The sequence below is a fragment of the Myzus persicae genome, unplaced genomic scaffold (assembly GCF_001856785.1).
Source record: "Myzus persicae strain clone G006 unplaced genomic scaffold, MPER_G0061.0, whole genome shotgun sequence".
Lineage (NCBI taxonomy): Eukaryota > Metazoa > Arthropoda > Insecta > Hemiptera > Aphididae > Myzus > Myzus persicae.
In genome coordinates, this window is record NW_019100691.1 from 1,089,211 (window position 1) to 1,104,930 (window position 15,720).

General features: G+C 31.3%; 1 protein-coding gene across 3 annotated transcripts in view; it reads right to left on the reverse strand.

The window, feature by feature from the left end:
• Positions 1-933: 933 nt before the first annotated feature.
• The window catches only part of LOC111041988 (UDP-N-acetylglucosamine--peptide N-acetylglucosaminyltransferase 110 kDa subunit), a 30,198-nt gene continuing 15,411 nt past the window's right edge, over positions 934-15,720 (reverse strand). For all 3 annotated transcript variants that reach the window (XM_022326479.1, XM_022326471.1, XM_022326488.1), the window contains 10 exons: positions 15,507-15,703; positions 3,836-3,925; positions 3,660-3,765; positions 2,675-3,598; positions 2,460-2,585; positions 1,976-2,350; positions 1,681-1,911; positions 1,360-1,612; positions 1,177-1,300; positions 934-1,103 (listed from right to left, as the gene is read on the reverse strand). In XM_022326479.1, coding sequence (XP_022182171.1) covers positions 941-1,103; positions 1,177-1,300; positions 1,360-1,612; positions 1,681-1,911; positions 1,976-2,350; positions 2,460-2,585; positions 2,675-3,598; positions 3,660-3,765; positions 3,836-3,925; positions 15,507-15,703 — 2,589 coding nt within the window. In that variant the 3' untranslated portion in view covers positions 934-940. The remainder of the gene's footprint in view (positions 1,104-1,176; positions 1,301-1,359; positions 1,613-1,680; positions 1,912-1,975; positions 2,351-2,459; positions 2,586-2,674; positions 3,599-3,659; positions 3,766-3,835; positions 3,926-15,506; positions 15,704-15,720) is intronic.

Consider the following 15,720-nt stretch of genomic DNA (forward strand, 5'->3'; position numbering starts at 1 on the left):
TTTATAGGAGTATACTCTTTATTTCTCCTACTATAAACACTGTAGTGTGTTTGTACAAATGTACAAACCAGAATTATAATCCAATATATTTCATAATGAATTTGTTTTAATCAACATTTAATCATTCCACTTCTCGCATCGAAATGTATAATTTTTTTAATAATCATTAATATATTGAATAAATATTCAATTCATCATACTATAAAAAAAAACAAATTTAAGATCACTAATAGTCTCTCTTACAAATGTACAACATAGCAAGTTTGAGTTCAGCAGAACCAATTGGTGTTGTTAGCTTTAAGTTAGTTTTTAAAGTACTACTACTTATAATCAAAATTTTAAAAGTATATAATATAATAGTAATCATTATGATTATTTTGTTAAGATTTTAATAAGCTATACATATAAGTGCTATTAAATCAGTTTGATGTAAATTTTGAAAAATTAAATATAACTATTTAAATTATTACTACCCTACTTGGCTACATTATATTATATTATAGCAGTACACAGTGTATAAGTAATTTTAAATTAAATTGTACAATTAATATTTATTTATCTCATATGGTTATCAATTAAATCACACGGAATCAATCCACTTCTCGCATCAGTATTGTATTATAATCATCAAAATATTTTTATTATGGTTAATATTTAAGTATTATGAAAAAGTACTTCCCAAAATCAACTATCGAGTGCCTTTTACTAGATATTATTTCTAATTATTTAAAATTATTAATTACTAAAAGAGTTGTAATTAATTATAATAATACACCCATTAATCAAATAGATTTCATAAAAATAGCATTCCAATCATTAATTTTTCAGTCCACTTCTCGCATCGATTATGATTTATTACATATTAATCATCAACCTATTCGATTTAACAGTTGTAGTAATAACACAACTATTAAATTTTTTTATTATACTTACAAAATATTTAATAATTTTCTAGAGAAAGTATATGATCGGGTTTTTCCCCCTTGTGATTCTTATCCCACATTGCTCTGTACAGCCTTTCTAGGCCATTTGTGTATATTGAACAATTAAACAATGGACTTTCAGACCTTGCTCGCCAGACTTCTGCTCTCATAGTTTTCAGACTGAAAAAGATAATTATTAATAAAATAATCATATAATATTCATCAAAATAACATTTATGAATTAGCCACTTACTATTCTTTATCAGTTCCTAGTCTGATAGCAATATCTTGATATTCCTCTCTAGTCCGTGCAATGAGTTCGGGGCATCCAAGCGTTGCCAATTGTGATGCAGCTACTCTGGATGCCAATGTCTCACCTATACATATGAAATTATTAAAAATGTAACAAGAAAACTATAAATGACATGTATAATACCTGGCAAGGTAACAACTGGTGTGCCTGTCCATAGCACGTCCATACTGGTAGTATGACCATTACAAAGAGGAGTGTCTAAGCATACATCAGCTAATTGTCCCCTACGTACATGCTCTTCTTTAGCGGCAACATTACTGAACAGTATACGACCCGGTTCAATTCCCAAACTAGAGGCTGTGCTCTGAATATGGGTTTCACCAACTGCCGGGAAACGCAGCAACCATAATACAGAATTGGGGACAGCTTTTAAGATCTAAACACAAAACATTTTTAAATACTGAATGATTTGTATAGGTTAAAATGAATAAATATCCTACTTACATTAACCCACATAAGAAGAGTGTTTGGATCTATTTTGTACAACTGATTGAAATTACAATAGACCACAGCATCTTCAGGTAAACAATATTGCTGCCGTGAAGTAATAACAATATTTTGGGGCACTTCTTCTCCTGTGGCTGCTTTGTTATTGCCATTATCTACTACCGCTAATCCATTTTGTAATACAACTCCATTTACTGAAGTTTGAGCTTGTCCAGAAGCAATCATAGTCTGGAAATTAAATAGATGTTAAGTTTAAATAAAACATTTCACTAATTTACTGTTAAATTTATACCTCAATAGGTGTAGTAGTTCGCAATTCAGCAAATTTAAAATTAACTTCAACGGGTCTAGTCTGTTTTGAATCTGTTATTACTTGTTTTATTTCTGTTACAGTAGTATTTTCAATAATTGGCGATAAATCTGCAGCATTTATGACGGCCACATTGTCAGCTATGTCTTTTTGGTAAGTCACCTTTTCACATAAAATGATTCGCTCACTCAAGTGAGGGAACATTTGTCGGTGATCACCAACAAAATATGTATGCGGCATGTAAGCCAGTTTCTCACTGTACTGAGATGCAAGTTCAATAGGTGATGTAACCATATCAGTAATTAAGTAGTCCATGAAGGGAGCACCACTCGTGCCTGGATATCCAAGCCACATGACCTAAAAATTAAATAAAATATAATAGTAGTCACATATAATGTACATAATATGTTCTATCCTGTATAATTTAATTTAATAACCCTAATATATTATAATTAAATCAATTTACTTGAATTGGAGCAGGACGCAGGGCAAATATTTCATTTCTTGCACCTTTAGTGTATCCATTCATATTCACTAAAATGTGAATACCATCACTATTTATCTTATCAGCAGCTTTTCCATTACAAGGTATCTATAATAGAAAAATATGTTAAGTACGTTTGAATATTAAATATTATTGAAAGTACAAAAAATAGAAATGTGGTTCAATTGGATTCTTACATTTGATAAATCGATAAAATGTTCTGCTTCTCTTGCAATTTTTGATCTGAATGTAGTAGTATCATCTGTTGATAAAGCGTAACAAAATATTTCAACTTTTTCTTTGTTGTGGAGACCTGGTATGGATTGCATTAAATGTGAAGTAGGGTGATTTCCGAAATCTGATGACACATATCCAATACGTAAGCGATTGCCAGGAGCCAAATCTTTGGTATACTTGTATGGAGGTTTATGTAAAACTTGAATTTTTTCCAAACACAGTGCAGCATGTCTTCCGGCAATTGCCTTACGGAAGTTGTGAGACAATGGGTACAACATAGAATGATGAGGATGGACAGAAGGTAGACGGTTTTTCTCTAATTGTTCAGCAACAATGCTAACCAATTTCTTCATGCGAGCATCATAATCAGTCCAGTCACACACAATTTGTAAGCAATGAGCAAGGTTGCAATAAGCATCAGGGAAGTCTGGTTTTAGCCTTAAAGCAGTTCTATAGGAGGCAATAGCTTCTGGTATATTTCCAGAGTCCTTGTGAATAGAAGCTAAATTACTGTGAGCATCAGCAAATGCAGGGTTAATCTGTATAGCTCTTGAATAACATTGTAGAGCATTCTGTATATCTTGCATCTCTTTGAGAGTGTTTCCCATGTTTGAGTAGGCATCTGCGAACGTAGGCTGAATACGAATGGCTTCTTGATAGTGGTTTAAGGCTTCTGTTAATTTGCCTTGTTGCTGAAGAACAGAAGCCAAATTGGAATGAGCGGCAGCAAATTCGGGGAAAACTTCCAGAGCTTTCAAATACAGCCGAGTCGCCTCTTCTATGTAACCTTGTTCTCGTTTTATATTGGCCAAATTGTTTAGAGAATCTGCGTGTGTTGGACATAACTTCAAAGCTGTATTGTAGCATTCTTCAGCATCTACAACCTATGGTAAATAACATAATTATCAAGACACTGTAAAACTTGGAAAAAAATGTTTAACATACCTGTCCCTTTTCTTTTAAAGCATTAGCCAAATTGCAATAGGCATCAGGGAAGTTGGGTTGTAGCTCTATAGCACGACGATATGTATCAATAGCTAAATCGATTAGTCTGAATAATAATATAAAAAAATTTTAAATGTTATTTTTGAGAAATAAACAAATTTTTAGTTTATACTCACCCTTGTTCATAATAAACACAAGCCAAATTCCCATGCACAACAGCGTTGTTTGGACTCAACGCCAGTGCCCGAAGATAAGCAGATACAGACCTGAAACAAAGTTTATAATTACATTCACGACATTTAAGTAGATGAAGAAGTTAAAAGGTGTTTCAAATGTTTCAATATAATTTACACAAAGTGCTAGTTATAACATTAAATCATCTAAAATTCGAACAACTCATAACTTTTATTCATTTTCGAAATAAAATCTTTAAAGAATAAAAAACCCATATATTTATAAATAAACCGTACAGAAAAAAAATACTGTAAAATGTACAAATGGGATACAAAACCTCATGAATCCATTAAGTAAAAACGCAACACACAATAAAGAGAATTCACACTCACAAAAAACTTGTATGTATATAATAATGACGCTGTGATAAATTAAATCAACTCCTCTACAAATAACAAACATTACACTCACACAAAAACACTTTGACTCCATTATAGGTATACGATACCAGTTTTATTATGTTTTGAAAATCATGAATCGTTCATACCAAAAGATATCAATTTTGAGGCGAAACAATTTAAAAAAAAGTAAATATGAATCTTAAAACGAAAAGAAAACCTAAAAACGTATACGTGACACTTTAGAGCAAGTGCTACTTAAATCAAAAAAAAAATACTAAAATACAATCTCTATTACGTTACAATATGATCCCATTCCCTTCATTGTTTCGTTATCTCTGCCCATCATGGCCCATACCTAAGCATCGTTTGTGTTACACCCGTAGAGGGTTTTAAAAAATGAAACACCAGTTTACCTTGTCTGCATACGTAAGGTCCATATCATACGCAGAGATCCATTTCAGTATTCATAATCAAATATAAAGAGCGGTTGCTCAAGCGGATCACTCCGTTTATACATTATACGTACCACAGAGCTTGTGCGCATACTGAATATTATGGTGATAAACGTGGTGCATAAATCCCTTAGTTTTACGACGACACGCAAAGTTTAATTTGCCTGGCCTGAAAATACGATAGTGGTGCCCCATCGGCTATCCCCCTGCACACAGAAGCTGCCGAGCTTAATGTAACTGAACGGCAACGATTTCGTATATTATAATATAGTTGACGGGGGCGGAATGTTGTTGTCGGTGTGCAATAATATTGTATATTGTGCATTTATGCGTGCGAGTCTCGATTGTCAGGAACAGAATTGCCAGCCGTCGTGCACACGCTGCTGTTATATAGGTCTATATAGGTTATATATAGTCTCTCGAAAGGGTCGATATCACCCCACAGAAGACAACAAACAGCGCGAATTTAATTTCATCCGATCATATGATATATAACGTCGATAAATTCATCAAAAAAGACGAAGCGTCGAAAAGTGAAACACGCGTAATATCGTGAACGAAACACATCGACGGCCACATCGTTAAACAAGTAAAAAAAATAAAAATAAAATAACAATTCAGTCTACTAAAAATAATAACCATTCTCCTTTTAGTTATTACTTACCGTTTTATTTTTTTAAGTCACGCCGTTTCCAAATATCGAACTCATTTCAGGTACCTCCGGGTTTAAAATAATTTATATGAAATCTTCCTTACTATAATTTGTTATGCTTAAGCACAGACTTAATAAACTGTACTAAGTTTAAAGCAAAGGTTCGTAGTTCGGAATAAAATTATATGGAAACAGTCTGTACCTATCCTTATAATATGTTTAATATAAACTGTATAATATAGCGCATATTATACATATACTTACACAGAATAATATTATATTAACCAAATCTAAATAGAAATTATTATTACTTTTAGCGGAAATTAATTGAATATGCAAACTTGTAGAATTTATACATTCAGGTAATGCACAGCAAAGCTTGCGGGGAAGTGTGATTTCTAAGAGTAACTAACATTTATTATTAGTAGGTAGTATTCAATAAATTAACATTACTTAGTATTTGTATTGATGTTTTTTTAAACAATACAATTTCGACATACAATGCATATTTCACGACAAAAATTTACAAGACTTCGATGAAATCAAAATAGAAACAATGTCTGTTATAAATCATAAATTAAAAGAAAATAAGCAAGATACGTGAGTACCTAAGTATATGAAATCAATATCAAAAATAAGCCCACCGCAATATTATTATACTTGATAGCTTTTCAGATAAAGTTTGAGTAATTATTTACTGTAGGACTTGCATAATTAATGATATTTATAATAAACATTTAGTACAATTTATGTATAATTTAGGTTTTAGGCAAAACACATTTGTTAAATGTTACTAACTCGAAATCAAATTTTATTGTATTTTATAAAATGCAATCATGCTAAATAAAAGTATTGATCAACAATGTGTAAACTAAATATAAAATGTTATTCAAACGCATTGGTACACTGGGAAAGCTGGAATCGATAAGTAAATAGTAAATATATATAAATAAATATCCATTTACACTATAGGTATGGACTATGGAGGTTTTTTGTTAGTAAATTCAAATAAGTTACCTACTTTTTAACATTAAGTTCTTAATTTTAATTTTATAAATATTTTTGGTAATTTTCTCCAGATAACATTTAAGTCAAACGTATTTCCACATTAAAGTTATTTGAATTACTTTATATTTCTAAGTAATCGACCGTTATTCGGCTTATGATTGACACTATATGCAGAACTCTTTTTATTTATTGTATATGTTTTCAAATCACACTAGCCCTTAAGTTCACTGCTCAATATATTTTCTAGTATTCAATGTTTTATAAAATATTTATTTTTAGATTATACTTTAAACTTCATGTTTATACAATTTCATTAATACTTTATATTCGCATACTAGCATACAAACTAACAGCTGCGATACGCAGCACAAATAAAGAAGGTATATTATTTTCGCTCGCAAACACAGTCTATCATTCGTAAATAATCAAAGGAGAATTAATAAGATAGAGAAAAATAAGTATGTATAACATACATTTATACGAGTACAGTTTTGGTAACTAAAAAAAGAAATAAATTTATAGAAATATCACAGAACATCTGTAATATAAAAAGTCCAATTATAAGTACGATACCTACCTAAAAGTTTAAAATAATACATTATTATTAAATCAACAATCAACTGCAGGGGAATGAGTAAAAAAATATAAAAACAATAAGTATATTTCTTATACTACACCGACAGATAAAAAGAATAACTTAAAGCTATATTATATCGATTTACGAACACGAATAGCGTCTTGCATATTATTATATAGTTATCTACTTATACCTACTATATATGTATTATAATTGAAATGTTTTTGTTTAGTTTGAAAAACATGCAATCAATGAAAAACAGTAAAACACGAACGATTTTATGACAACGTTACGGAAAATAAGAAAACCTATATCGATTACGAAAGTATACACATTTACGTTTTGGATAATATATTTACTGGAAAAAATAAAAATATAAAATGATATAACGAATATTACATATGTTGAAACAGTGAACAACAATGTAAATGTATTATACAAAGAATAGAAATAAAGGTAGAAAATAATTTTTAAAAAAAAGTCCTAAGCATACAAACTGTCAGTTTTTTACAGCATTATTTGATGAAAAATATTGTTCAGTATTCATGAGCCCGCGTTATTCAGTTAGGTATATTAGTACCAACTAATAAAATATATTTTATTGTCGCACAGGTACTTAGTAAAAATTGAACTTTAATAACAAAACGTAAAACTTTATGTATGATAAAACAGTGACAATGATAATAGAAATAAGATATGACTTATTGATATCAATATTTTATAACAATAAAAAGCTTCATTCTCGTAACCGTATATAGTTTAAACTTTTAATCATATACTACGTAGAATAAGATTGCATTAATACTGAATCAATTGCAAAATACAAATTCAAATAATAATACATAAATATACATAAATATAAGAGATAACGGACCTTATTTATTATTCTAAGGATTTTTCCCTATTGCTCTAGAATTGTAGAATGTAAAATTCTGATATTAGATAAATGTGTAATTTTTAAAATTAAAAATTTGTATATTATTATATAATGAAATTATGATCATTTTATTTTAACTGACTATATTCGTAGTCAACTGTATTTTTTACGCTTCTTACGGGTCATTAGATTATTAGAATAATACCAAATAATAAATGGTAGAAAATTAGTAATACTTAATAAGTACTAATAAATAATAATATGCAATAACAGCACTGAGCATCAAAATAGTAGGCGGTATTAGGTGTTAAAAAAATAAAATAAAATACCGTAATGAAAAAAAATTCACGCTTGCAGTAGAAGTATATATTTTATAGACTTTTATTCTGAGTAAAATCTAATATTATTAACATTTAAATTTAAAATACCAACGAACGAATCGCAACAAATTCAAATTATTACTGTGATCCATCTATCCAAATATTAATGATCAATAAATCAATAAAATGTTTTGTTGTACACCGTACACGTGGAAATAAGATAATCAAAATCGTAACCTTCAGACTGCCATTTTGAAAAATTGTTGTACGATACATATATTAATTTATTCCCTCAAGGTTTCTTCAGATAGTACTCATATTTTATTCTCATTTCTAAACTGTGAATAGAAAGAAAGAAATGTGATGCATTAAACAAGTCATATTTTGCACATGACAGACAATATTTACAGACACAATACGGAATAATTGATGGATTATAGTTTATAAATTATTACCAATGAAGAATGCACTAAATGGAACTATTAAATAATTCATGTGCATAATAAAAATAATATATTCGATTAAAAAAACAAAATGTAATCCAAATTTCTTGAAGAAGGTAACAAACCGGGTTTGTTGAAAATAGGAATAAATAATCAAAAATAAAATCCAAAAGAAATGAGTTGAAATCGTTTAGGAGTGTGTTTTAGGAAATGAACAACGAAAATACGACGTAATACGTATACCAGATCACTCTTTATCCAGTTATATATTATACGTGAATTGATATTTGCAAAACAATTGTGTGGAGGAGCTCATTAATCATAACATGATGTAAATTCTGTTTAAATTGTCATTGTACCTAGTTGTTGTTTGGAAGCAGGACAAGCGTTATAATAGGAGGTTAATACGAAGTAGATGTAATCCTTTTAAGCAATATAATATAAAGGATAATACTATATTATACTTCTACGCAGAACGGCCACATCACGAATAAAAATACTTCTGCAGCATACGCGCAAAACGACGACATAACCTTGGCACAACTTTTATACACGTTACTACTCAGTACTCTTATAATATTATGTAGATACATCGTTAAAAAAGATGAATAACGTTTTCCAAAAAGTTTATATTTAGATAAAATCCTGGCCCGAGTCCAGGCAGTTGGCGAAATTCAAAACGTTACTACGGCGAAAGAGGGACTCAACTAAATTAATATTATGCTTACTTTACGTATGTAATTATAAATTCATGGGTTTTAAAACTTTTGATCCTGCACAAGTCATGAATAAAACAGTAAACAAGAACACGCCGCCGCTATTTTCTATTTAAAGTTTTAATCTATTAATCGGAAGTTACACGCGAAATACTACAGCCACCACACCATCCATGCAAGCGGGGGTGTATATCAAGGTTCGTGAAACTCCTCTGGAGATAGTAAAACATTAATATTGCGATCGGAAAGTTAATATCGAAATTGATTGCTTTCGTACACACACACACATATAATATATAAATATATATACCTATTATGTTGTGTAAAAATAAAATGTAATAATATAATATAAAAACGGTGGCAGGCGATGCGACGAGCAATATTGTTCGGAAAACGGGACGCACGTGCATGCACGCACGAAGGTTCGACAAAGATGACCACATGCGGCGGCGGCAGGGATCGTTAATGTCACCGACATAACAACAACTACTACACAACAGTAGCCCTACTACTGCTCCAGCGGGGGGCTTTTCCCGAGGGACAAAAGACCAACGACGCCAAAGGTATAATAAACTGTAAATATGTGTGAGTGTGTGTGTTCAAGTGTATAGGTCCTTGCCTTTGCACCAGCGACTGGGCGAAACCCTTCAAAGAGAAATCAATTCCATTTTTGCCACGGTTCGAAGAGCAACGACAGGTCGAGCCGAGGAAATTAAAATCGCAATATAATTATGTTTTCTTGGGGTTCTTCGGTTTTCACTTCAATTCACCAAGCCTGAGGCAGATACACAAAATCTACCACCATTAAAACCGTTTGGACGTTTGACCGAAAAACGCAATGCGGACACTATATAATATATACATCGAGGGTTTTAATATTATTATTTCGCGGTACATGTCTAGCGAAACTAATGTCTCCTCCTCCGTCCTTGATCCCTGCCGTCTACAAGCCATCAAGGCGTAGCTAATCTTTTAATTAGGAGAGAGTTTATGTGACTGGGAAATAGGAAAACGGATTATTTTGTTAAGGGGAAAGTTTCTATATTAATTTAGAATAACTAATTCACATCTTATTCTAGTATATAATAGGTAGTAACTAGCCAATATCACAAACATTCGGGCGGCACTATCCTGCACTTCACTACAATAGTAATATTATATTATGGCGACGGGAGGACAATATTTTATATAGACCGGAGTTCTAAAACGGAAAATGGGAGTCAAAATGATATCCAACAATCGGTAACTATAGTCTATATTAATAGTTGATACCCAACCTTCTCACTCCGGGATATAACAGCACATTTTATCTGATAGAACTAAATTGTGTTTTAGTTATTGTTGATTGAAAGTATAACACAATTTATATTGAATAAATAAATGTGCATGGACAATACAGTTTTTTTACAATTCATTTATTTTGGTGGCGTGCTAACTTCTTCTGCTAGCATTCCCGAACACGCAGCCCCCCCCCTAGGTGATTAATGCGTTTATTATTATTTTATTATGATGACGCCGTGTACCTTTTCATCCACCGTTTAACAACGCCCAGACATCCATCAGCCGGGCCGTCCCGGAGAGCAGCGGAAAACCGCGACTCGTCGTACCTGCGCTGCTCATCGGGCGGCAGTATCGTTATGATGGTGTACACGACGATGCACTGGTAGTCCATTGCGCACTACCGCGGTATGAGGTTTGCCAAAGGAAAACTGCAACCGGCATGCACCGCAACGGTAGTCGATTTGGGGGGGGGGGAGGAGTGACGAACACGCGGTCCCAAAACTATACTAGGAATGTAATAGCGTTAAAACACTCGCAAAAAGTGGCCGCGGACGATGTTGGCCGTCGGCCACTCTGCCGAAGTCACGCGTGGGCCGGGGCGGCTATCATACGCGCGCGGTCGCCGCCGCCGCGAGCGTAGGAAAAGCGCGCGGCGAACGCGACTCGTGACTGCAGCGGCGGCACAGACAGACGGCGCCGACTTTGTTATAATATGGCGTATCTCCCCTCTCGCTCTGCCCGCTCCCGTACGACAAGGCATGAGCGCCAGCGCGCGAGCGACGCCGAGCAACAGGCGGCCGCGACGGTGGCGCGCCGTGCTCAGCCACCGCAGTCGCCATGGAGATGTCGCAAAATACCTATATTATAATATACGCATCGAGGACGCGAAGCTGCACGTTCATCTCGCGAGGAGGGTTTGACACGGTGCTCGAGGTAGTGGACGGAACAGTTCGATCTCTAGTTGTGATTTTTTTTCTGCACTCACTCACTCACCCACCCATCAACCCCCTCGGTTCGATAGGTATATAATATAATATGTGATAGTAAAATATATACTATCGTTGCCGCAGCCTTCGTCGCCGACCCTCGTCGTCTCGATGGATTATATCATTGAGAAATACTATAGAATAAGCAAAACCCTCACTAACCTATAGTATAAACCTCCGACGTACTAATACTGAAACTAGTATCGTAATCACAGCACAAGTATACATAAAAAAATTGCTTCATTATTCATGATGAATCCCGCCATCGCTGTTGCTATAGGGAAGCCTACATAGACACACATTTCACGCAGTTGATAAATAATATTAAAATGTCCTATAAACTACGTGTAGATACGCGAATGTTATTATTGCAGTCAGATTACACCAGCGATAAATAAATAAAATGCACCCGTTCCTTATAATAGATTTTTTAGATTACTATTCGGGGATTCGAGATTAGGGGTGGATAAACGCCCAAGATAACGACGTAAAATGGTAACCTTGTTCATCTCGAACGCAATTTAACACTGACAAGTTACCGACAACGCAAGCGCAATTCAAAATATAAATAATTACCTACCATTGTCTTCACTAAGTTCGTGTTGTATTTACATGTGTAATATAATAATATATACACACAATCGTCTGAATGAATTTGTTCGACCCATTTAAGTAAAAATATGCGTTACTTCAATAGTAGGTACATATCATGCATCAATCATTCTCTATTTAATTGTATTAATCAATAAAACTAAATTTTACAATGATATATTGTCATGTCATCAAGATTCAATTTTGAAATATTAATATAAACATAAAAATCTGGGATGAATTGAAGTAACTACAGAAAAAATATACAAGGACAATGAACACCTACAATGTATGTCTTTTGTTCTTGTTAAATCTAGTGTAAGTACCATCACTAATACCTAATATTTTTTAATTTTATTATAATAATATGACAACTTTTTTTTTTTGGGGGGGGGGGGGGTTTACTGACTATGATAAATGGTAAATAGATGAGAACAATTTATATGAAGTCAACATTGGACGTATTAAAATTATAATTGTACTTAAACAATAATATATTATGCTTAAAATACAGCGTGACACTACTTATGGAATTATGTACAGTATTTTATTTTTTTTGTAAGAACACTTCGTAGATAATTAAGACTTTCTTAATATTTTAGCAGATGCATTTACTTAAATAATCTTAATCTTGTACAAAAACCCACCATTGGACTGAAATTAAACTAGAAATTATTAACAATAAGACTATTGATTGTGATAGTAATCCGTACTTATTCTACCGACACTTAAGCTAGTGTAATACATACTACATCGTATAAGACGATCCGATGATCGCAGCTGTTTTAAAGATAAATAATAGAAACTTCATTAACCCAGAATTACGTATAACTAAATAATCATCATACTTATGAAGAAAATAATCCCGATGTACCTACAAGATGATTCACCAAGCATGCTCATTGCTCGCCCCTACTTTTCATTTTAAAATGATATTATTCAAATTCTGATTTTGAGTTTTTAAGTATAATTAAGGGCCATAATATCAAACATTTAGATTTTTGTAACATACCAAGCAGTCCTTAGGGGGGCAACAAAAACTTGTTTTAATTAAATGAGAACGAAGACCAATCATTTTTACTATTAATTGTTACGCAGATGAGTTTTTTGAAAATGGCGATGTATCTAAATTAAAATTAAAACGAGTAGTTACAATAAGTTGATAATAATACACCAAAGTTTTAAAAATAATCATATGATTAAAAACTAACTGCGGGAAAAAAAATAGTACACTAACTCAGTACCACTCCTTTATTATGAAAGTATTTGAAACAAAATGATAAAAAATTAAATACAATTATTTATTATTATCGGCTCTGAATATTACATTTTCTATTGTAACTATTAAATTAAGAATTTTTTAGCATGTTTTGAAAATTTTAAAAAATAACAAAAGTTAATTTATAGATACTCTCCAGCAAAAAAATATTAATTAAAAAAAGGAAAACCTAACATTTTGTTAAGCTTTTTCTGCTTGTTGAATTCAACTGACTCAATTTGTTATTTTCTAACAAGAAACAAAAACAACGGAATCGGCTGTTCTAATTACTTACCTTTCTACTTTTCTGATTGCTACGTTAATTAATTAACGAAAGTAATAAAATAAGTTTATGGAAGTATAATGTACGCAAATGATATACTACAATTCATTAATTTTCAAAGTAAAAGGAACATAAAATAGGTATTTAATGTATACAACAATTGTTTTAGGTGACCTTTATAACTATTAATTTAGGAATGATGTGGTAATTGTAATTTCATTAATTAATTTTTTCATTTTTAATATTTAATTTAGGTAACAGTATTATTTTATACAACTTATAAGTTATAAATATGTATCAATGTACATTATACAATTAAGTTAAAAAATAAATTATAGAAACTCCAAAGATAATATAATACGAATAAATAGACACATAATGCTTAATGAATATTAAAAATATATATTTATGTTATAAAGAATTTCCGTAGAATAGGACAGATTGCTAGTCATCAGCATTATATCAAAAACTGTAGATTTATGGGTAGGAGCCTGTAGTTACTATGGTAACGGCCAAATGTTCAATAGGGGTTCCCAAAATACATACATTTAAAATAACAATACATTTACGCAAAAATAATTGGAATTTAGTTTTTCGCTACTTGATAAATCATCTGAAATAACATTTATAACAAAATAAATAATTTTCAAGAAATAAATTGTATACAATTAACATATCTGTGAATTGGATATAAGATATACACGAATATAAAATTTAAAATGTGTACTATAAAATTAAAATTTTGATTAGTGTTTATATTTAATTTTAAAAAAAATACTGAACTTTTTGTTTTTAAGTAAAAATAATAGAAACATTTTCCAATAAGTCTTATTATTTATAATTATGGATTTGTTTTACATTAAGTCGACAGATATAATTTAAAATAGATCTACGTGCAATAACTACTAATTCAACAAAACAGCTTCTCTTGCAATTTAATAACAATTTATAGTAATTATATATTACACATATAAACATAATGTTTTTTTATTTAAAATAACCTAGCAAATAGTTTTAAGACGTAGTTCTGTAAAATTATTATTACTGTTTATTTAAAGTACTACACGGAGGATACTGGTATAATCCTTTACCGTTCTAAGCAATTTGCTTACCATAATACATTCGCATTTAGTCATTACTAATGGAATGGAGAAAATCATCCTACAATCAGGTAACTAATATGTATCATTACGTACAGCTTGTTTAAAAATTAAAATTTTAGATTGTCCTTATTCCAAACGTGTGTCCCTTTTACAATTATCAATATCCTGGCGAAGTCTAAATGTATTTTGTCGGGTTTTTAAAAATGTCTTCTAGTTTTGTGTAATTATGTGGGCGAAATCTCAGCCCGGGGTACAAAAAATGTTAAAACGATTTGTTTCAAAAATATGTAAAATAGTATGTTATTAACCATCAACCTATCTTATAGAAATGGAGTATAGAATGTAGATTATAGAATACTATATGTATATTATAATATAATATGGTAGGTTTCGACGATGATGTGTAATGCCTAATGTGTATTAAACTTTGTTCGGTTTAAGAGTATATTTAGAGTACTAGTAATAACAATATTACTATAGCACATTTGTACACCCATTTAAAAGTTAAAATGAGGGGTACAATCTATACTAACAAATAAAATCAATTAATATCAGAGTTGATTAAACTTCTAGACATCAGACTTCACTCAACTTTCAATTCATGACCAAGAAAATAAATAAGAACAAAGACATTTTTTTTAAATTTAAATTCGAGCCAACAGTTATCAAATATTTATGGTAAATATGAATATATTTATTATTTAAATTAAGTAATTAGCACTTACCTATCAAATATTCTAGATTCTTTAAGTACATTCCCAAGATTTATGTATGCATCCAAAAAGTTTGGATCCAATGCAACAGCCTTCTCAAAATGATGAATAGCTAACCATATTTCATTTAGAGAGTTGAATACACATCCTAGATTGCTCCAGGCAACAGCAAAGTCAGGTCTGGTTTCAATTGCTTTCAAATAGCATGACTGTAAATATAAAATAA